The sequence below is a fragment of the Nilaparvata lugens genome, unplaced genomic scaffold (genome assembly GCF_014356525.2).
Source record: "Nilaparvata lugens isolate BPH unplaced genomic scaffold, ASM1435652v1 scaffold4344, whole genome shotgun sequence".
NCBI classification, from domain to species: Eukaryota; Metazoa; Arthropoda; class Insecta; order Hemiptera; family Delphacidae; genus Nilaparvata; species Nilaparvata lugens.
Genome location: NW_024090622.1, coordinates 1 through 25179, shown reverse-complemented (window position 1 = coordinate 25179; position 25179 = coordinate 1). Strand labels below are relative to the sequence as shown.

The following is a 25179-nucleotide window of genomic DNA, read 5'->3' as shown; positions in this document are numbered from 1 at the left end:
TATGAACGGCACAATTTGAGAGACTACCAGCGTCACACAGCTGCATAGGAAAGAACCACACGTTAACTATCGGCTTGGGATAACAGTAAAAGTTGCTATATAAACGCCTTATACCATGGGATATCTACTTATGCTATCGTTTCTCTATACTGAAACTTACTGACCAATCAAAACATTCATAACGGATGATTTCCGTAACTAAAAAAACTAAATTCCATCAAACATAAATTGATAATAAATTATTATAATCATTGGTTTTCAATAATCATGTAGGCTGGGACATAATAGTTATAATTTAATTAGAATTATATAACAATAATTCTATTATATTGGTTGAGCATCTACAAGTAATGAGACTACAATAAATATATGAGTTGTGGGTAGCCAAAGTACTCGTTACAAAATAAAAATACTTATAAATATTTAATTGTTAATAATAATTATATTATACTTATTAGTAAGCTATACTCGGTAAAGATAATTTACTCATAATGAAGTTAGTTTTTCGTAAACAACTTTCAAAAACAAGCTATTATGAGCTCTAAAATGCATTTGGCGCGAGTAGATAGGTAGTGGATTTAACAGCAGGACTTCGGGCCCTTATGTAAATAAACTAACCGTTTTTATCGATTGAAGACATAAAATAAGCTCCTTCTGAAGACCGTGCAACAAAATCATGTGTCTAATCGGGCGATTTTAGTTTTATGTGAGCTATAGTTTACTTTGACGTCTGTGCAACGAAAAGTGGAGTTATGGCTTCATAAACAAGAATTTCTGTGAACTATTCTATTGAACAGTTCATTTTCCACTTTTCAGCTATTTCTGCCAAATCCAGTAATCGGACGGAGAAATTTGCTTCAGTCTTTGTTTTAGATTATAAAATGAGATCATTCGCAACTCTTTATCTCCAATAAGTACTGAGTTATGATTTTTTTCAAAAATGAGTAAATTTTAAAGAAAAAATCAATTCTGACGAATTATAATTTTTGATCAACAATATCTTCCGATTGTTACCATTTAGTTAGATGTATAATTCAAAGTCCCTCTGGGCGTATTTGTGTGCTCTACAATCTAAGATCAGGTGGAACGCTTTATCTCATTTATAGATTTCCAGGTACACCAGACAACAATGATCCTTGTATTGTGAAAAACACCTAATTTTCAGCTTCAGCCATCATCACCGCCTCGGTCGCCCTGCCCTTTGGGCGGCCCTGTTTAACATTTGCTTTAGTTATATATTTATTTATTACAGAACAACTATTACAGACTACAGGCATTAAGCCCAAAACAGTCTTCACTACCATTTACAATCGATAAAGAAGTTACTAAAAGAAATAAAAATAAGAGATACAGTACATGCTAGTTCAGTTAATTTGTTTTTTGAGACATTCCTATAGAGTCTCTGTGAGAAGTGTGGCAACTTTTACTTCTATTTTTATTTTGCATAGCAACAAATGGTGGTCTGACAGTGATGTATAGTGTGCTTTTACCTCGATCTCCTCTTGTTTGATAGTTGTGTAAGACCCATCAATGCTGGATACAGTAGTGGGGGTTTTCCTTGTTACAGGGATGTGATGTATTCTGCATCCAAACTCAGATAACTCATTTCGAAGGTCCTTTACACTGCGCTCATCTGGTCTGAGTATGTCAAAGTTTGCATATCCCAGTACCATTATATCATTTGACTTCTTTGTGTGTTGTCCGAGTAACTGTACCAATTTTCCTAAAAAATTCCACTATATCAGTGCTAGGAGATCTGTATGTTCCTATTAGAATCAATTTTCTTGATTGATATTTGAGTATCAATCCCACAGTTTCAAACACTTGTTCCTTTGACTTGCATTGTTCTGGTAACTGAAGCTCATCTATGTCAACAGAAGAATTATTTTTTACAAAAACAGCTACGCCACCCCACATACGTTCAGTTCGACAATAACTGGAGGTCAGTCTAAAACCTTCGATATTTGTGAGATTAAATTGGTCCGTGCCTAAGCCATGTTCCGAGATAATAATTAGAATATCAGGGTGAAATTTTTCGAACTCTACAACCAGTCCATCTAAGTTTATTTTGAAGACCTCTTTGAATATTTAGGTGGAGAACAGTCAACGATTTTTGTGTGCATTTCCTATTGTTTTATTGGTTGTATTATTTGGTCTATGGCATTTTCGGTCATCTTCTGTTTGGTTAGCTGCTATCCTGAATTCCTGCCTTACACTCCAGTGCACTCACAAGTTGTTCTGCCAAGATTTTAGAACCTTCTATATAGTGAGGTCCATGTTATAATGGCAGTGGATAAAGATAGAAGACCAGCGTTACCGATTGTCTGACTTGATTAATTATAATATAATTATAATTTCGTATTTGAAAACGGATTTGGCGACGTTGTGGAGCTGTAGAAAGATAGCGCTGTCTGTTTTGTCGGATGATAGACAAGATTACCAGCATCAATGTTGATCAAATACTGCCATTATAACGTGGACCACACTATAGGTTTAAACTTTATCCATCCAAGCTCAGGTGACGCTTATGTAAATGATTTGAGTTGTCAATAAATGTAGCATTAAGCTGCCAGCACATAAACTTTAGATCCTTGTTTGTTTCATCAATGAGTCTCTCACCTATATCCTCCGGAATTGGAATAGATGTGACGTACCAGTTAGCATGTGGAAACCGTTTAATGTTAGCCTCCAAAGTGAGTCATAATGGTCTCATGACATGCTCATTGATGCTGTAGGTTATTTGAACCTACATTGAGTAGAACTTTCAATGGAATAGTGTTTCTGATTTTAAGTGCTCTACTGCTGACATCTTGGATTTTTCCAAAGGGTACAATTTCTACCTCCAAGTCTTGCCCAAATGTGTCTCTCATTAATTTATCTCCGCCATCCTTAGCGTATTGTCCCCGATCAGCAGTAGTGCCTCTTCTTCCTTTCCTTCAGCCGTTTTCCAAATCCTTGAGTAGGGCATCTCTCATCCTGTGGACCGTTCTGATATTCATCCCTGTTCTCATCAACACAACTCTCCTTTACCTTATTTGAATGTGGTTTTGGTTTGGTATTGCAGGCCTCCATGTTTTGAATCCTTATTAAGAGAATGAACACTTGTGGGTATTCCAGAGTATTGGACTCATACCTTTTTAATACTTTACCTATCACTTGCACTTGTGCAAGTGATAGGTTTCATCACTTAAAATTTGGATATCAAATTTTATGCATTAATATTACTTGCACTTTAATTACATTTAATCTTTTGCGAGATTATAAAATGATAGATAATTCTGAATAATGATAACTTAGTTATAAAAATATATCTACCACTTCAGTAATAATATTGATTAAGAGAAACATTGTTTTGCCATTATTTAAGTGTTTCTTGCTGTAAAAATAGCTTGAAGAACCCATATTATGCATTAAACATTTAAACCTGAATTGGAATTAAAAATTATCACAGATTAAGGAAATCTATTTCGATTGAAAAAAACAAGGTCAAGCGAAGAGATACGCGACTGGCATTCCTTTCTTTTGAACTTTTGCGCTTAAACTATTGCGATGGCGTAGCGATAGATCAAGAGTCATCATTTAATAAGTCGATAGTCGTTGGGCCTATGTCGATACTCGATAGCTGATAGCTCGATTCGAATTCGAGAACCTGAATCAGCAAATAGCAAAAGTTTTGCTTTGTAATCGTCAACATTTTCACTTTCTAGCCGAATAATTTTGGTTTATTTGTTTGGGATCTTTGCTAATTTGTTTGTATTTTCTTAATCACATCCAACCATGGTTCGTGAGAGTACTATGATATGGTAAGTATACAAAATCTTTTGTTTTGTTGCTATATGACTTTTCAGGTTAGGAAACCAAAAGAGCCTTCTTCATTATTTTAATTTCTTCTCTTGATAATAAAACTGAGTAACTTACTGCAATACTTTATATTAGTTTATCAAATTCATGATTGCTTATCTAAATTTAAATATTAGATTCAATTTTGAAAAGTGGAAGTGGCTCTTTAATTAAAAGATTTGTTTAGGCTAAGGTTAAGTTTTTAGGTACAATGTAGCTAAAGCCCTTGTTTTTCTGTAAACTCAACAATCAAACTTAACAAAAATGCCTTTGTTCTGTATTTCAAAAAGATAAACCTGAGTAGGTATTCCAGCATTATAGTTGTAAATTTATGCACATTAATCAAAGTATTGATTACCCCAAATTTTTCCTATTGTCCAATTTATTAAGTATACTTCATCTTGTTTCTAGTGAACTAACTATAATGCTACTACAACTTTCAATTTCTTTGTTACGCCGCATCCACATTAGCGACCAAAGAGTACAAATGCCGACCAGCGTAAGAGTGTGGATTAGAGATTTGCCAGTGCTTGCCTTCATTGGCCTTTACTTGCCATTGCTCCAATTTTTGCTCATCAGATTGGTCTTTAATTTGGTGTTAGTGTTTAGTGTAAACTAGGCATTAGGATTGGAGCCAATACTCCTCTGTCGGAGTGTTATAAAAAGCTTCAAAGTTATGGTCTAATTCCAGACTGGTCAAATTCCTGAAGCAGTCCAACTGTTGTAACACTACTTGGCCTACTAATCGGATGTTTCATCTCTCACGCTCCAACTTTAGTCTAGTAAATGAAAAACGAATTCTAGTTGTATGTTGGACCTCTAGTTCATCCAACTCATCCGATAGACTAGCAACATCGAACAACCTCATTCATGGTCTGATGTCGGATCAAAAATCAAATGTTGGATCACCAGTCTGATAGAGAATGGCCTTCTTAAAGCGACCCATTCACTATCCGATTTCTATTTTCAACTTGAGATCCAATATTGGGGTCGACGTCAAACCGTGAATGGGGTTCCTGATGTTGGGTCGAAAGTTGGATGTCTAGCATCCAAGATCCCAAGGTCAGCCGCGTAGTCGAGTTGGAACGTGAGTGGGAACGTTGGACTAGCTCGTGGAAAACCAGTCGGAGCGTGAGTGGTGAAATATCAGACTAGCGGTCTACTATTAGTCACATAGAAAATTTCCCGCATAAGCGACGGCTGTACGCCACTAGCCACGCACCATTATATTAACGTAGTCTATAATATAGTATATAGTACCTAGTAGTCTATTTAATATATAGAATATAGGCAATGAACCTTTACCGCTACTCTAGACAGACCTAGAAGAAGCTTACCAGAGATCTAGTCCTATGCTAAACTTGAAAACTCTTTTCCATACTGGATGTTTTAGAGTATTCTTATTTTTTACGATTTTTTGTTGATTTTAGTGTGGATAACAGCGACTACATGCGTAATGGCGACTTCATTCCAACTCGATTGCAGGCGCAACAAGATGCCGTCAACCTCGTTTGCCATTCAAAGACTAGAGCTAATGCTGAGAACAATGTTGGACTTCTCACACTAGCCAAGTAAGTAGAGCAATAGAGCAACAAATATTCTCAAGATATGAAATCGCATCTAGTCAAGGGGAGTGACTCTTACATTCCTAAATAGTTATAATTAACTTTAGTTTTCATAGTTAACAAACAAAGCTATTTACTTATAAGATTAATAGTTATTATTATCCTAATCATAGGTGAATAATAAAGCACGAATAAGTGTACTTACTTGAATATTGATTCATTTTATTGGAAATTGCTGTTCAACTGCTGAAATATTATTACTGAATAATAATTATTTAAAATATCCAATTATTTTAATAGAACTAAGGACTTCTGCTACTGCAAATACTTACCAAAGAACTAAATAGTAGAAGAAAATCTGATGAATGAAACTGTCCAAAAATTGCGCCCAGACCGGAAATCGAACCCGGTAATTGTCCCTTGCCGGGGGAGCGGCTTTACCACTTCGCCCACCTGGCACTCTCTCAACAGCTTCATTCAATTATGATGTTCCGGCCAGGTATCAAAATAGGAAGATTTTATTTGAAATTGCAGTGTAACCAACTGCTGGAATATTATTTCTGGAGTGATGTCCTGAATTCCTACGGCTTCAATTGTTAGTTTTAGTACATCAATATAAAGGTGCGTACAGATTTATACACCGCGAACATGAGCAATTCACTTTTAATCAGCTGATGCCAAGCTTTTTATATCTGTATCTTACCGTTTCTGTAAAAATACAGATATAATCAGCTGATTAAAAGTGAATTGCTCATGTTTGCGGCGCTTATAATTATTGTACGCACCTTTACATGACTTGGTTGCATACACCTTATTTTCCATGGCCATACTCCAAGTCTAAACGAAAACGTCTTTAAACAGTAATAACCGATTTGCTTTCGTGAAACCACAGAACGCACATAGCTTTCTCCTGACGCTCTGTTCCCCCCACCATTGAGCCGACTGTTCCGATGAAGTTCATCACAAATTGTAGAAGCTATACCAATGTTTGTCACAAAAATAGGCGCGCTACTACTCGTTATTAGCAAGTAGCTAGTACTACCCATGATGTGTTCTATAGTTATTTATGCTCACTCTGTATAATAATGGTTTAGGTGAGTAACTTTAAATATCTGGGCTGTGATGAATCCTATGACAGAGAACGTGATATACATCAGAAAATAGCGAAGTTCAAGTCAATTAACCGTTCCACAAATTTTGTGGGACCATTCACCGAACATAAATGGCTAATGCCAGAAAATAAACAGAGATAAAGTTCTATAAGACAATATTCCTATCAATGACATAGCTCTCCTGCTTAGTGAGGTAGCCTATGGGCAAAGACCAAGAACGATGACTCACGAATTCATGCATCAGAGATGAGGTTTCATTCAAGTATACTCAAGACGAGATCACATAAAAATGAAACAATCCGAATTGAGTGCAATGTGCAAGCTCTAGTAGAAATTATAAATCAATATAGATTGAAGTGGACAAATTACCTGTGATGGTAACACGTCGTCCACTACAAGCTTGGAAGTTGCAGTTGGTTGGGGAAAAAGAGACATCGGAAGACCGAGGAAGCGGTGGAAACCGGAAAAGGCATTATAAGCCTAGTCAATGATGGATGATAATGATTAGGCCTACAACAAAATATGTTCATAATATTTAAAATTGTTTTTTCACCTACACATTGTATCTAGAATAATATGATCATACTATTTAAATGCCAATTATAATTTTAGCTAGAATTTATTAATGTCAAAATATAATTTCAACAGCAATTTTAATCTATTTTCTGCAATGATGATGAACAGGAAGCAGAGAGAATGAAGTTTGCTTTTCAGGATTCTTAAAAAAAATGTTATACTGAACTTAATATTTAACTTGAAAATGGCATCAATGTTGAAACATGTTGTGATAAAATAGGGGTATTCACAATGTTGTTTTAGCCAGCTAAAGTGCTATATGATAACTCTGGATTGTGAACGCCCCATCTAAAAAACCATCTGCTATTAGCTAACTGCAGTAGTGATCCAAGCGGATAATTTGTGTAACTTAAAGTTAGTTAGAAAAAGTAAGATTAAAAACATATGGCTGTCGCTTTAACAGAGATAGCTAGAGTTAGCAGATTCAAACCTGCACCTCGTCTGTTAACGTACCACTATAGCATTGAGTTAACACATACTTAGCAAATAGCTGGAGTTAGCGAATAGCTCGACTTAGCCAGCTATCTCCAAAATTGTTAATACCCCTAATAATTCAAAAAGGGTACTGAGATTTTTATTTCTATTTATATTACAAGTAGCCCTATACAGAAAAGAGATATGTGAATATTCCCTATTTTGGTTATAATAATGTGAAATATTTCTTCTATGTTTAATTTTGAAGCATGTTAATTTGAAAATCTACTTTGTGAAAATATTTTAGGATTGAAAATTTTGTGAATTGAAGAACTACAAGACTTAACCTATTTCGGACTATGTGTTACGTTATCTGAATTTAGGAGAGGAATAGCACAAGGTTACCTTATTTTTCCTCACCCTATCATTTCAATAATGTACTTATTGTATGAATGAATAAAGAGTTGATTAAAAATGTATTTATCTTAATTTAAATCTTTTCAGTGTGGAAGTTTTGGCTACGCTGACTTCAGATGTGGGTCGAATTCTGTCCAAGTTGCATAAGGTTCAGGCAAATGGCAATATTAATCTGCTCACTGGAATCAGAATTGCCCATGTAAGTCATTTCATTATAGCAATCTATTCATTCATTAATTTTTATTTTTTAGTATTCAAGACTCAATTTAATGCAATAAAATGAGTTAACAATTCCATGTTTATTTGATTTCATTGAACATTATTGATAATGAACATATCGCCTATAGCGAGGTCCACGTTATAATGGCAGTGAATAAAGATAGGAGAACAGCGTTGCCGATTCTCTGCCTTGATTTATTATATTTCTACATTGTTGACCGAGCGAAGTGAGGTCTAAGATTCAAGTCGACGGTTTTTCATTTCTCTTCATGTTTAAATGTTTATATGTTGCGCATTTACAGCGAAACGCAGCAATATATTTTTATGAAATTTGACAGGTATGCTCCTTTTTAAATTGCGCGTCGACGTATATACAAGGTTATTGGAAATTTCGAATTTCAAGGATAATATAAAAGTAATAGGCGACAGTGGCCTTCAATGAATCACTTATAAAGCAAGGGTAGCTGTCAAATCCAATAATAAATAGGCGTCGATGGCCTCAGTGAAATGAATGTCAAGATAGACATTAACTAAACAAAGGTAGGCGTCGGTAGCCTCAGTGAAACACTTGTAAAGCCAAGGGTGCTGTCAAATCCAATGAATTAATAGTTGCTACTATTGAATACAATTTATAGGCGTCAGTGGCTCAGAAAAATCACTTGTGAAGCCAAGGGTACTGTTAAATACAAAGAATAATTGCTACATTGAATACAATTATATAGGCGTCAGTGGCCTCAATGAGTTGAATGTCAAGATAGACATCAATAAAATAATAAGTAGGCGTCAGTGGCCTCACAAAAATCACTTGTGAAGTCAAGGGTAACTGTCAAATCCAATGAATAAATAGGCGTCGATGGCCTTAGTGAATTGCATGTCAAGATAGACATTAATCAAATAAAAGTAGGCGTCAGTGGCCTCAATGAGTTGAATGTCAAGATAGACATTAATAAAGCAATAAGTAGGCGTCAGTGGCCTCAGTGAACACTTGTAAAGCCAAGGGTAGCTGTCAAATCCAATGAATTAATAGGCGTCGGTAGCCTTAGTAAATTGCATGTCAAGATAGACATTGATCAAATAATAAGTAGGCGTCAGTGGCCTCAATGAGTTGAATGTCAAGATAGACATTAATAAAACAATAATGATGCATATGTAAATGAAAATTGAAAAGACTGATTTACATAACCTGAATAAAATTTTGAAGAGGAGATGCGGCCAGGCAGACAGGCACGACTCCGCATTACCAACAGGAACAGGACTCAGCAAGCGATGAAGTGATTAGGCCATGCGATGACAAGCATGGAAACGTCCATTACAGCAGGCGAATCCCCCAATGGAAAAGTAGGCTGGAGCGAGTAGAATTCCAAACGAATAATCCGATCTTCAAATTGTGGATTTTTGGATTGATTTCCAAACAGTAGAGTGATGCACTTGAAAGTTTGAAGTTTACGAGGTGAAGCCAATTGTAGAAAAAATGGCAACTGAAGCTTACATGAGGTTGCAATTTTAGACAAAGTTTATCCAATTTTAACAGAGTACTGAGTGAAGAACTCGATGAATAATTGAATCACACTGAAGAATAGAACAAACGAATTAATCTGAAGAATAATTCACACTTTAAAAAGGTTTTGTAGATCAAATAAATAGCGATGAAACGCTCACACGTGTTTGCAATTTTAGACAAAGTTTATCCAATTTTACAGAGTAACTGAGTGAAGAACTCGATGAATAATTGAATCACACTGAAGAATAGAACAAACGAATTAATCTGAAGAATAACTCCCACTTTAAAAACGTTTTGTAAGTCCGATGAATTCAGATGAAAGGTATAGACCGAAGGCGTAAATGCACCATCGACTATCCACCATTGAAGAAACACAGAGACGCTGCAGCCTGCAAGCTACAATGAAAAAGGCAAGCTGCCGGATGTGTTAGAAACGTAGGCAAGGCGCTCGCAAACGAATGGTGAAAAAGTAACAAATATCTAAAAGGTAAGATGCCTAAAGACAAGATTAAATTCTAAAAAATCGAATAGCACAAATATTAAAATTGCAACGGCAAACAATCCGACAAAAAAATATGAATAAAAGCACAGAAACCAGCTGATTGAGCAGTGGCAAAAAACCGCGATTGAGACGTCACTGGTCAGCGCAGACGCACGAAAGACACAGCGCGCAGACAGACAGACATGATGACGACATGATGTCTACGTAGTAGCGGAATGAATAACAAGTGAAACCGTTCCAATAAATGCTTTGTCAGATTTTACATAAACTGGGCCCCTTGTGTCATATGGGCGTATGGCACAATAAGAAAAAGTAAGAAATATGTAAAATCTGGCAAGGCAATTGGAAATTGAAAACTGGGCCCCTTGTGAGAACCAGGGGAAAAGAACAATGAAACCTGAAAACAACATGAACCATAAGAGCAAGGGGATTAACTAGAATCCTCATCAATGGGAAGAGGTGCTAAACTCGAAATAGCCCTCTTAAAGGTGCCGGAGGGAGTGAGAACAGTGACAACTCGAACCTTGTCGTCCTTACCGGGATGAACTTCAGTAATGCGCGCCAGCTTCCAAGTGGACTGCGCGGAACCAGGATCCTTCAAGATGACAACTGTACCGACCTTCAAATTTTCACAACTGTTTAACCATTTGCCTTTTTTCTGAAGAGTGGTTAAATATTCACGAGACCACCTATCCCAGAGTTCCTGGATAGAAACGGCAAGTTGATACCAACGTGAACGATGGTCAATGTGTTTGGTGTTAGGCGGCAAGAAGGGTATGACGTAGGGGACGTCCAATCAAAAAATGACCTGGAGATAAGTAGGCAAGATCATGTGGATCTTCCGACAAGGGAACAAGAGGGCACGAATTCAAGATGGCCTCGACCTGAACAGCAAGAGTACAGGCTTCTTCAAAGTTAAATACCTTGTTGAAAGTGACTACACGGAATATGCGTTTGAAATTTTTTACCGCATTCTCCCAGAGTCCACCGAGTGTGGAGCCCGAGGGGGAATGAAGTGCCATTGGATGTTGAGTACAGACATAGTGTCATGAATATCTGATTTGAGACGATCAGAGGACAAAAATTCGTGGAGCTCACGTAGCTCATTGTTGGCACCAACAAAAGTTGTGGCGTTGTCCGAAAAAATGGAATGCGGGATGCCACGACGAGCAGAAAAACGAATCAGAGCGGCAATAAATGCCTTGGAAGTAAGTTCCGAGACAGTTTCAATATGAACGGCACGAGTTACCATACACACAAACAGCGACAAGTATGCCTTAGAAAAAGTACGAGATTTGGGGCCGCCTACACGGATGAAAAAAGGACCGGCGTAATCCAAACCACAATTATAAAAGGGAAAGTTAGCCTGAACGCGGCCGCTGGTAAACTACCCATGATTGCTCAGAGCGAAGAGCCGAAAAGCGAAAACACAATATGCAATGCCGCAGTACACTTTTGATGGTGCGACGGGTGGAGGGAAACCAAAATCGTTGTCTTACATGGCCATGGTGGCCTGCACCCCAGCATGACTTATACGACGATGGTGAGCAACAATCAATGCACGAGTGAATTTATGATTGCTAGGCAACAATATTTGATGTTTGTAATCAAAGGAAGCATTTGCATTTTGTAAACGTCCACCAACTCTGAGCAGAGAATCTGAATGAATGAATGGTGACAAGGCTTTAATAGAACTATTAGGCAATAGCTCCTGATTTTGACGCAATGCTTTAAGTTCAGCAGAGAAAGCTTCTTCTTGAATAGATTTGAAGATACAATTTTCAGCTTCTGAAATTTCAGAGATAGTTAATTGACCAAAACGCGGAGTGACTGAATTTTGTTTCCTACAATTATGAATGAACCGTAGAACATACGCTGTTGTACGAACGATTTTGTGATAGGTGGAGCAACTATTGATTATACCTGAAATAACATCATTACGAGAAGAAGTAGTAGCTAATACCTGAACTGATTGAGAACTGATTTCCTGAACTGATACCTGAACTGATTTCTCTAACTGATGAGAGACATCATTTGAAGTTAGAAAATTCGACGTGACCCTACGGGGAGCGGCCACAGGTGAAGCGGGGAGGCACGAACGAGGTGCTGCAATAGGACGAATAGCTTTACAAGGACCAAATATGACCCAACCTAGACTGGTTTTCTGAAGAATGGGAGCATTTTGAGCTAGATACAATTTACCAGGCTGAAGTATCGATGCGAATATGCCAGCACCAAGTAACAAATCTACAGGCTTAGGCTGATCAAACAATGGATCCGCTAATTTAAGTTCAACGGAATTGAAATTTTAGAAAGATCGATGTTCACACTAGGAACATTAGCTGATATGCTATCAACTACAATACAATTTTCTTCAACCGACCACAAACGATCAGATGAAGACAAGCAAACTGAATGAGAAATAGATGATTTGGTCTTATTCTCACCTACACTATGAATCAAAGTGTCAGAATACAAAGTAACAAGTGACAATTTTTCAGCCAACTAGTTGACATCAAATTACAATCAGAGCAAGAGTCTAAAGAGCGGTTGCTTTAATAAATTCCCCACTAGAAGATTGAACCAAAACTTCAGCAGTAGGTAACAAGGCGACAGTTGATTGCTGTTGCAAACACAGTGACGAAGTAGAGCTCATCGTGACATGAGAGTTCTTCTGAGGCTGTTCTGCATGAGAAACAGCTTGCTTAGTTGTTTCCGTATTCTGAACCATGACGGAATTCAAAACAGCATTCTTGCCCCTGGAGGGAGCAAAGGATGAGAAGAATAACATTTGAAGTTACCTTATCCTTAGAAGTAGGCTGAGTGTCCCGTGATTGAGGATACGACCTGTGAAGAACAGTGTGGTGACTCTTACCACAAAGTGTACACATTTGTCCGAACAAACATGATTGGGTGCAAAAGGCTTGAGGCAGTTATAACATAACCTTTTGTCACGGACAGCGTTCCAACGATCAGTAACCTGTAACTTCAATAATTCATTACAACGATTTGGAAAATGACCAACAGAATTACAAAAACTACAAGGCGACATAGAAGAGGTAGTAACCTGCATCCTAGCTTGAACATTCGATTGATTTTGGTTGAACTTCGGCTTGCTATGAGCACCAACCGAGTTGGATGTACTTTGCTGTACATTTCCTTGATGATGGTTAGCTGAGCTTGAAGCAACAGCTTCCATGATTTTGCATTGTGATTCCAAAAAATTCCAGAATTTATCAATGGTGGGAATGTCGTGTATACCAACACTCTTTTCCCATTCTCGAACAGTAGCAGTATCCAACTGCAACAACATTTTGTGCATATACAACAAGTCCTTGATTTGGACTCCAAGTTGAAGCGCTTCGAGCGCGGTGATGTGGGACTTGCAAAAGTCAATGAATGCCCGTAATGATTGCGGACAGTTATGCTTTATGGTAGGCGGAGATTCAATTGCCGTGACGTGCCTGGCAGCAATTAATCTCTTGTTGTCATACCTCTCCCTTAAGAGGTTCCATGCAAGCTGAAAACCATTTTCGTCAGCTTCAATGTGTTCCACTCTAGCAAGAGCTTCACCACTGAGTGATTGACGAAGATAGAAAAATTTCAATGAATCATTAATGTTATCTTGATTACCAATAATATAGTAAAAGCACTTGAGAATGCTTGCCATTTTGAAAGCTCCCCATTGAAGCATGGAAGCGGAATCTGAGGCAACTGAAAATTTGCCAAATGTGCGTTTTGAGATGTTGCCGCTGGGAAGCACCAGCAGTGGCCTCATTGTTGCGTTGTCTGCTTTCAAAGGCAGTTAATGCAGCGTTTGCCTTAGAGGTAATGGAGATAAACTTATTGAGTATCTCAAAATGAGTTGAAGTGTCCTGCACTTGCAACTCTGAATTCCATAGTTGTTGGTGTATCTTATTATACTTAATTCTAAGTGAACCTAGTTCGTTTTTTACAGTCAATAATTGATAATAAGTGGCTTCAGTGTCCACACAAAATCGTTATAGCTGGTTATGAACCAATCTATTTCCTGGTGTAAATTGTCTCTTGCATTGAAAAGAGCAGAAGGCTCAGGAAGTGAATCTTCCTCATGATCAGACATGCTAAAAAATTAACAGAAAACCTGAGTGAATGACAAGTAGGCACTGTAGCAATGCGATTGCTGCGCCAATAGCAACCTTGGGCGCTGGTCCAGTACGCAGAGAGGCACGCCTGTGGGTTTGAGGCAAGTTGTATCAAGCTTGCTGTGCGGCGAGTCAAGTAGCGAGCTCGCAAGGCAGTGTGGTATGCCGTGTGTTGTTTTCTCAATGTGCAATAGCCGTCTGTGACCAGTTCAGTGCGGTTCAGTCTCTCAGGGTACAAGATAGTTGATAGCTGGTGCATACACATCGCAGCGTGCTTTGAGTTGCAGCCAGTACTGAAAATTTGAAACAAGTGTGTGAATGCTCAATATTAAACAATATAAACATACAAAGGTACAATGAAATAAAATATACACTAGAGTGGGACCTAATCATTGGCGTCAAGCTAGACTATTAGGCACACGGTCACTGAAACCCCACGGTTCAATGGACCAAGAAATGGGTAATAAAAATTAACAATTATCCTAGGCAAACTGGGTCAAAGATGACGGGCAGGAGGACCAATTTTTATAATTGGTCCAATTAACAATTATCCTAGGAAAACACTGGGTCAAAAATGACGGCTGGAGGACCAATTTTTATGACAGAATCCAAGGGCAGGGCAGTGGACTGTGGATGATAGTTGGGTAAATACCTACAAATAAATCTTTGAATTCTGTGCATAAAAATACTGATAGCTTGAAGTGTGGTAAGTACGCCAATAAAAGACTAAATGAATCAACAATATAAGATTTAATAATAATAAGATGATAATAGTAGGCAGATGGCCACATACAAAAACAATTGTATCAAGTATCTTGGGATCAATAAAATATGATAGGCAGGTGGCCACATACAAACATTGAATCAAATATTTTGAGATCAATGAATTAATAATAGGCAGATGGCCACATACAAAGGCAATTGTAAGTAGGTAAGTCTTTGAATCCTTAAATAATAATAGGCAGATGGCCACATACACAAAAACAATTAGTCAAATCTTGGGAAAATTACAACATGTGAAATAATGTAGAGAACTACAAAATTTAAAAGAAATTAGGTCAATGACATTAATGACCATTGAAGTATGACAATAATGCAAAGGTGGTAATAATGATACCTGAAATGAATAAAATTGAGGGCAATAATGAAAGTTATTACTAAGGTACAATATTAATGATTATAAGAGGGATAATAATAATATTATTATTAATATAAAATATGACAATGATCTGCAAGTAGTGTTCAACAAATAGAGTACATAACAATATGCGGCATAAGCCTTCAGTAATTAGAATGTCAAAATAGACCTTGACCAAAAATTAATAGGCGCTACTGGCCTTAAAATATCACTTAAGAGCTAAGGGTAGCTAATAAATACAATGAAGATTATCCAGGTAAATATAGGCGACATGGGCCTTCAATGAATTGAATGTCAAGACAGACATCAATTAGAACGAGTAATAGGCGACAGTGGCCTTCAATGAATCACTTATAAAGCCAAGGGTAGCTGTCAAATCCAATAATAAATAGGCGTCGATGGCCTCAGTGAAATGAATGTCAAGATAGACATTAACTAAACAATAGGTAGGCGTCGGTAGCCTCAGTGAAACACTTGTAAAGCCAAGGGTAGCTGTCAAATCCAATGAATTAATAGTTGCTACTATTGAATACAATTATATAGGCGTCAGTGGCCTCAGAAAACACTTGTGAAGCCAAGGGTAGCTGTTAAATACAAGAATAATTGCTACAATTGAATACAATTATATAGGCGTCAGTGGCCTCAATGAGTTGAATGTCAAGATAGACATCACAATAAAATAATAAGTAGGCGTCAGTGGCCTCAAAAAATCACTTGTGAAGTCAAGGGTAACTGTCAAATCCAATGAATAAATAGGCGTCGAGAAGCCTTAGTGAATTGCATGTCAAGATAGACATTAATCAAATAATAAGTAGGCGTCAGTGGCCTCAATGAGTTGAATGTCAAGATAGACATTAAAAGCAATAAGTAGGCGTCAGTGGCCTCAGTGAATCACTTGTAAAGCAAGGGTAGCTGTCAAATCCAATGAATTAATAGGCATTGGTAGCCTTAGTAATTGCATGTCAAGATAGACATTGATCAAATAATAAGTAGGCGTCAGTGGCCTCAATGAGTTGAATGTCAAGATAGACATTAATAAAACAATAATGATGCATATGTAAATGAAAATTGAAAAGAACGATTTACATAACCTGAATAAAATTTTGAAGAGGAGATGCGGCCAGGCAGACAGGCAACGACTCCGCATACCAACAGGAACAGGACATCAGCAAGCGATGAAGTGATTAGGCCATGCGATGACAAGCATGGAAACGTCCATACAGCAGGCGAATCCCCCAATGGAAAAGTAGGCTGGAGCGAGTAGAATTCCAAACGAATAATCCGATCTTCAAATTGTGGAATTTTTGGATTGATTTCCAAACAGTAGAGATGATGCACTTGAAAGTTTGAAGTTTACGAGGTGAAGCCAATTGTAGAAAAAATGGCAACTGAAGCTTACATGAGGTTGCAATTTTTAGACAAAGTTTATCCAATTTTAACAGAGTAACTGAGTGAAGAACTCGATGAATAATTGAATCACACTGAAGAATAGAACAAACGAATTAATCTGAGAATAATTCACACTTTAAAAAGTTTGTAGATCAAATAAATAGCGATGAAACGCTCACACGCGGTTGCAATTTTAGACAAAGTTTATCCATTTTAACAGAGTAACTGAGTGAAGAACTCTATGAATATTGAATCACACTGAAGAATAGAACAAACGAATAATCTGAAGAATAATTCACACTTTAAAAAGGTTTGTAGATCAAAAAATAGCGATGAAACGCTCACACGCGGTTGCAATTTTAGACAAAGTTTATCCAATTTTAACAGAGTACTGAGTGAAGAACTCTATGAATAATTGAATCACACTGAAGAATAGAACAAACGAATTAATCTGAAGAATAACTCACACTTTAAAAACGTTTTGTAAGTCCGATGAATTCAGATGAAAGGTATAGACCGAAGGCGTAAATGCACCATCGACTATCCACCATTGAAGAAGAACACAGAGACGCTGCAAGCCTGCAAGCTACAATGAAAAAGGCAAGCTGCCGGATGTGTTAGAAACGTAGGCAAGGCGCTCGCAAACGAATGGTGAAAAAGTAACAAATATCTAAAAGGTAAGATGCCTAAAGACAAGATTAAATTCTAAAAAATCGAATAGCACAATATTAAAATTGCAACGGCAAACAATCCGACGAAAAAATATGAATAAAAGCACAGAAAACCAGCTGATTGAGCAGTGGCAAAAAACCGCGATTGAGACGTCACTGGTCAGCGCAGACGCACGAAAGACACAGCGCGCAGACAGACAGACATGATGACGACATGATGTTACATAGTAGCGGAATGAATAAAAGTGAAACCGTTCCAATAAATGCTTTGTCAGATTTTACAGACTCACTCGCAGAACTAAAAATCTACCGGACCAAAAACGTTCAAATTTGGTAGGTATGTTCAACTGCCCCTTTAGAGGCGCACTAAGAACGGATTTGGAAAAATTTCAAAGCTACGCCCAAAATCTGCGTTTTATAAGCTTTATCGAGAACAAATGAATAGAAAATGTTCAAATTAGTACAGAAGCTCAGCTAGGGTGTAATAATGTTGTGTTAGAAGGAATTTGCAATAACGAAAAAAAGATACGCCCAAAATTAGCGTTTTCCAGGGTTTTTTGCGCTTTCTCAAATTTATCGAGAACAAATGAAAAGAAAATGTTCAAATTTACTACAGAAGCTAAGATGGGGTATAATAATGTTCTGTTAGAAGGAATTTGAAATAACGCCAAAGTTATTTCATCAAGTATAGACAGAAATGTTCAAATTTGGTACAGATGTTTAGCAAAGGTCTAAAAATTTTGTGATGAGGGACTTAAATATTCATCAAAGATACACCCAAAATCAGCGTTTTCTCAGCTTTTCTGCGTTTTCTCAGTACTTTGACTTTCTGATGGAATGAAGTATGCTCAAATGAAAATGCAGGCGAGCGAAGCGAGCCCGCTGATCTCATTTTTGGACGATCAGTCGGGGGTCCAGGAGGCGGAGCCCCTTGGCTAGACGGATATGGCGAGCGAAGCGAGCCGTACGGCTAGTTTATTATATTTCTACATTCTTAACAACGGATTTGACAACGTTGCGGAGCTATAGAAGGATAGTGCTGTCTGTTTTGTCAAATGATAGACAAGTATAGCTACACCAATATTAATCAAATACTGCCATTATAACGTGGACCTCACTATAGCCAAAGCTATTGCAGTTGAATACTGTACTTCAATACCAATTATTAGATCAGTACAGAATTATTTCTTTTCATATTCTATTATTTCAATGTATCATTAATTTGCATTGATGAGAAAGGTTTGTAGAAAATTATTTATTATTCATTGTCATACGGGTAAGAATAATAAAACAAAACAAATTTATAGCACCCTTCATTTAAAAAAAATTTAGGTAAGAATAAGTTCCAAGCCACACAAGATATGTTGATACTGTTTCTCAGTTGTCACTATCTGTCCAAAGAACGATGAGCGCTGGATGATTGAGCCGACCCTCCTACAACTCACTCACACAAGCGCAGTTTCTGTTTGTGTGTGTGTGTGTGTAAGAAAAGGGACGGTCTGTCAAAGAATAATATACAAGAGTAGTATACATAGTATATGGATGGCACAGGTAGACCGGGCGTGTGTGCCTGCGTGTGGGAGAGCGAGGGTCGGCTTAATCATCCAGCGCTCATCGTTCTTTGGACAGAGTATAGGCACAGTAATACAGAGTTTAATTCTACAGACACATACCTTCAAGTGACTTGTCAAGTAGACTATTTCAATAATTGTTGCAAAAAATCAGGTAACCCGTGCTTTGCACTGGGTAAAATGTTGTGTTCTAAAATTCAATCTCCTTATCTCCAGGAAACATCAATAAAATAGAATGATTCTTTATTACTTTGTCAAAACTACGTGGATAATCTTTATCAGAGTTGAAAATTTCTAGCAAAAAAAAGTTGGATTGATCTCCAACCCGTAACCTTTTATTCATGAGTCGCGCGTGCTAAAAATTAAGCTACAGAATCGTTTAGAGAAAGCTCTGTTTGGTTGGGATTTAATAGTTACGAAAACTTTGAATCTTAAATTGAATAGATTTTTTTTAATTAATAAACTAGAACTAATCAATTAATAGCAATGAAAATAGGTCTATTTCGGTAAATTCAGACTGTATATAAAAGTTAATCAGCTCATTAGTTCATAAATAGTGATAATATGTCATTCGTGTATCTCCTATCACCAGTACATGTATAAGCTAATATTCTTTTCCTACAGTTACCTTGAAAAGTGACCATTCCTGCACTGATTACAGAACGCAAAGAATCACTTTTCCGCTCTAGTACGGAAATTTTTTTTTCTGCACTCCAGATTTGCAAAATGGCACACAAAATAGTTGGTGGGTTATATGGAGGATTAGTGCGCGAAAACAAAAATTAAGTTGGTAACAATGACTGTGGTTAGATTTAGATAAGAATCATTTCAATGGCTACCCTACATTTGTGATAAAATCCCAATCTAGAAGTCAAAACAAGAATAATGTTTATCTAAATCATAATTAAATAATAACCTCTCATCATTTAATAATAAATAATATTTATTTTCTATTGACAGTAATAATTATTTCAACTCTGAGAAATGTAGCAAACACACATTAGAATATTCGAATTTCAGGTTAAATAATTACCGTTCGAAATAAAATATTTTCTGTTGTCTATGTTATTTTATAAATATTTTTTAGTTTACTTATAGTATTTTTCGGTAATAATTTTAGTGAACCATAAGTCTAATATCTGAATACTGTTTTTAGCTGAATGAAACGAAGTTAGGTACGATTCTTCCCGCTAGGTCGCGCGCTTGTCGGTTCAGCCATGTTGCAGCCATCCCAACCAGCTGTTGGCATGTATTTTGAATGCGATTTTTTTGTTTTATCTGTATTTTTTCTGATTCTTGAATGAAAAAAATGAGAACTTGGCTGAGAATTTTCAACTTCAATTGGATTATTATGTTTAAATGAATTAAGGTTGTTATTAATAACAGCATCACAAACATTTGATGGATTTCAGCCATCATTTTATCCATAATTACCCACTTTCCATATTCAATGGTAACTGTAGGAAAAATTTAATGTGAAATACGTGCGCAAAGTCCTCTGCTGCACTCAAGAAGCCATTCCGCCCTCGCCTGTTTCTTTCAGTGCAGCAAACTGTCACTTTGCGCACTAATTGCACAAATAACTATTTCTACAGTTACCTTGAAAAGTGACCATTCCTGTACTGATTACAGAACGCAAAGAATCACTTTTCCGCTCTAGTGCGCAAAGTATTACTTTGCGTATTATCTTGCAGCTATCCCAATCAGCTGTTGACATTGTTGGCGTGTATTTTGAATGCGAATTTGTTCTATCTATATTTTTTCTGATTTTCAATAAATAAAAATGATAACTCATTAAATTATACTTTTGAACATTATTAATTTCATTATTTCAAATAATATTTTTTCATTCATAAATGATGATTGGTGGTTTGAAATTAGTTAGAAATTATGATTTACTCAAACTTATTCAATTAATTGTATTAATTTAATTTTTAATTGAATAAAATATTGATATTAATTTCAATTGGATTATCAAGTTTTAACCATAATCAACCACTTCTCATATTCAATGGTAACTGTAGGAAAAATGTAATGTGAAATACGTGAGCAAAGTTCCTCTGCTGCACTCAAGAAACCATTCCGCCCTCGCCTACGGCTCGTGCGTAAACGTTTCTTTCGATGCAGCAAACTGTTATTTTGCGCACTAGTTGCACAAATAACTATTTCTTTATTAATGATATATTTAGATTACACTGTTTCGCAGTTGGATCGGGAGCAAGAAATTTGATTCTACAGTCTCGAACTTGAAATGTTGAAGTAATTTCCAATAATGGTTTGTTTTTATATTGTTGCGCAGTTGGCTCTAAAGCACAGGCAGAGCAAGGAGCATAAGATGCGTATCGTGCTGTTTGTCGGAAGTCCCATCGAGGCCGAAGAGAAAGAGCTGACCAAGCTGGCCAAACGCCTCAAAAAGGAGAAGGTCAACGTTGACATTGTCAGCTTCGGTGAAGAGGTCACTGGATCGTCAACTGTCGTTGAAAAGGTATCACTTTGTAGTTGAAAATTCCTATCCGGGTTGTTAGCTGTTGATGGAAATGTAGTTTTGAATAGCTATTTTCAACTTATTAGTTAACTGCTTTGAAAAGGTAATTTGAAACTACTACTATCATGTCAACTGCTTTGAAAAGGTAGTTTAAAACTACTACTATCATGTTAGTTTGTAGTTGACAATGTCTGTCTTGACAGTTAACTGTTGATGGAAATGTAGCTCCGAATTGTTATTTCCAACTTATTAGTCAACTGTCGTTTAATTGAAAAGGTACTTTCAAAATTACTATTGCCACCTTAGTAGTTGAAAATTCCTACCAGGCCTGTTAACTGTTAGATTTGAATTGCTGCTTTCAACTTATTAATCAACTGGCATTGAAAATGTAGTTTTAAATCATTATTATCTAGTCAATAGTTGGAGATTCCTATATTTACTGTTAACTATTGATAAAAATGTAGTTTGGAATTGCTATTTCTAACTTATTAGTCAACTGTCATGGAAAATGTAGTTTATAGTTCACGTCATCAATTTGATGGTCTACAACTTAACTTCTATTTGTAAAAGTTTTACAATTATCTATATATAATTATAAAAGCGAAATGGCACTCACTGACTGACTGACTGACTCAATCACTCGCAGAACTAAAAATCTACCGGACCAAAAACGTTCAAATTTGGTAGGTATGTTCAGTTGACCCTTTAGAGGCGCACTAAGAAATCTTTCGGCAATATTTTAACTCTAAGGGTGGTTTTAAAGGTTTAAAGTTCGTCTTTTAGCATGTATATTCTTCTTATTCTCTTAATTATAATTGAAAAAAGGCCATACCATATGTTCATATAGAACTATAATCTAGAGAGAGTACCTCTTCCAAACAGTTGTTAACTGGATACTAAATTAATAATTTTGTCAGGTTGGCATTAAGTTCAGTTGACTTTGTTAGGTGGCACCAAGTTGAAGATTGAAATGCATTTATCGCGGAAAAATTGATTGGGCACTGCTACTTCAATCGGAGCTATTCCTGGGAATATTACTAGCCGTCAGGCTCGCTTCGCTCGCCATATCCGTTTAGCCAGACGTTTAGTCTGGACCCCCGACTGGATCGTCCTAACATATGATAAAAATGCTCAAATGAAAAATGCAGGCGAGCGAAGCGAGCCTGCTGATCTCATTTTTGGACGATCCAGTCGGGGGTCCAGGGGGCGGAGCCCCTGGCTAGACGGATATGGCGAGCGAAGCGAGCCTTTCGGATAGTTTTTATTATAAACTAGCAGGTAACCCGTGCTCCGCAAGTGTCTAATTGAAAACTTGTCCTACTGAAATATTGAATAATTTAAAATAGACCAATAACCATCATCGGTGAATTAAGAATCTTTATGCAACATTTAAAGTTAATCAGTCCAGTAGTTCAGACGTGATGATGCGTCATTCGTGAATTTCCAATCCCGTACGTGTATAAGCCATACTATTAGATTCAACCTCGTTTAAATGGAAGTTAAATGCCACGAGAACCAATGAATAAGCGGATGTCGTTTTTAATCAGCGGTTAATAACTGTTAAATTTAGTAGATAAGTGCAACCAGCCCTAGTTGAAAATCACTAATATGAAAATTTCAAGTCTTCAAAAAAACATTTTTATTAGGCTATTAGTTTATGTTTTTTATTTTGTTTAGATCCGCCCTTGGATGAAAATCATTGAACTTATATGTGACATGTTACTTTACTCTACTTTTCTTGTTCACAATTATTAACTGCATTAAGGGAGCAACGATCCCGCATTATATGACACGTCAAAGTTTATCCTAATTTAATACTACCATCCTTCATATTTCAACACAGCAGTCAATAGAACACAACAGATTTCACATAACATACATTAACCAACAAGGAAGTCTGCTAATCTGTAAGGACACAATACAATAAGGAATTCCCTGAGTGTTTTTGAGTGCTTCAAGCCCTCAATTTCTCTTATGTGAGATGGATTGAATTGAATATTTTCATCCCCATATAAAACGGGCCACTCTCCAGCAGGCTAAGTCTATGATGTGGGTAAACAAAACCTCTAAATCTTGTATTATGGGGATGACTCACCAGGTTCTCCTCATACATCCGTCTATTTTTGAAAACGAAGATTGCTAAATTTATTTTATATATTAAATTTAGCAATCTTCGTTTTCAAAAATAGACGGATGTATGAGGAGAACCTGGTGAGTCATCCCCATAATACAAGATTTAGAGGTTTTGTTTACCCACATCATAGACTTAGCCTGCTGGAGAGTGGCCCGTTTTATATGGGGATGAAATATTCAATTCATTCCATCTCACATAAGAGAAATTGAGGGCTTGAAGCACTCAAAAACACTCAGGGAATTCCTTATTGTATTGTGTCCTTACAGATTAGCAGACTTCCTTGTTGGTTAATGTATGTTATGTAAAATCTGTTGTGTTCTATTGACTGCTGTGTTGAAATATGAAGGATGGTAGTATTAAATTAGGATAAACTTTGACGTGTCATATAATGCGGGATCGTTGCTCCCTTAATGCAGTTTAATAATTGTGAACAAGAAAGTAGAGTAAAGTAACATGTCACATATAAGTTCAATGATTTTCATCCAAGGGCGGATCTAAACAAAATAAAAAACATAAACTAATAGCCTAATAAAAATGTTTTTTTGAAGACTTGAAATTTTCATATTTGTGATTTTCAACTAGGGCCTGGTTGCACTTATCTACTAAATTTAACAGTTATTAACCGCTGATTAAAAACGACATCCACTTCATCCATTGGTTCTCGTGGCATTCAACTTCCATTTAAACACGATTGAATCTAATATTATAGGCTTATACACGTACGGATTGGAAATTCACGAATGACGCATCATCACGTCTGAAATACAGGACTGGTTAACTTTAAATGTTGCATAAAGATTCTTAATTCACCGATGATGGTTATTGGTCTATTTTAAATTATTCAATATTTCAGTAGGACAAGTTTTCAATTAGACACTTGCGGAGCACGGGTTACCTGCTAGTTTATAATAAAAACTATCCGAAAGGCTCGCTTCGCTCGCCATATCCGTCTAGCCAGGGGCTCCGCCCCCTGGACCCCCGACTGGATCGTCCAAAATGAGATCAGCAGGCTCGCTTCGCTCGCCTGCATTTTTCATTTGAGCATTTTTATCATATGTTAGGACGATCCAGTCGGGGGTCCAGACTAAACGTCTGGCTAAACGGATATGGCGAGCGAAGCGAGCCTGACGGCTAGTAACAATATTCACCCGAGGAATAGCTCTGATTGAAGTAGCAGTGCCCAATCAATTTCTCCGCGATAAATGCATTTCAATCTTCAACTTGGTGCCAACCTAACAAAGTCAACTGAACTTAATGCCAACCTGACAAAATTATTAATTTAGTATCCAGTTAACAACTGTTTGGAAGAGGTACTCTCTCTAGATTATAGTTCTATATGAACATATGGTATGGCCTTTTTTCAATTATAATTAAGAGAATAAGAAGAATATACATGCTAAAAGACGAACTTTAAACCTTTAAAACCACCCTTAGAGTTAAAATATTGCCGAAAGATTTCTTAGTGCGCCTCTAAAGGTCAACTGAACATACCTACCAATTTGAACGTTTTGGTCCGGTAGA

General features: G+C 36.8%; 1 protein-coding gene across 1 annotated transcript; it reads left to right on the top strand.

Annotated features, from left to right (window-relative positions):
* Positions 1 to 3620: 3620 nt before the first annotated feature.
* On the top strand, positions 3621 to 21524 carry LOC111050947 (26S proteasome non-ATPase regulatory subunit 4-like; the record flags this gene model as incomplete). The annotated part of the gene is made up of 4 exons (XM_039444352.1): positions 3621 to 3803; positions 5271 to 5411; positions 8012 to 8123; positions 21339 to 21524. Coding segments are annotated over exons 1-4 (465 nt in total), but the record flags the coding sequence as incomplete, so codon positions are not given.
* Between the last annotated feature and the right edge of the window lie 3655 nt (positions 21525 to 25179).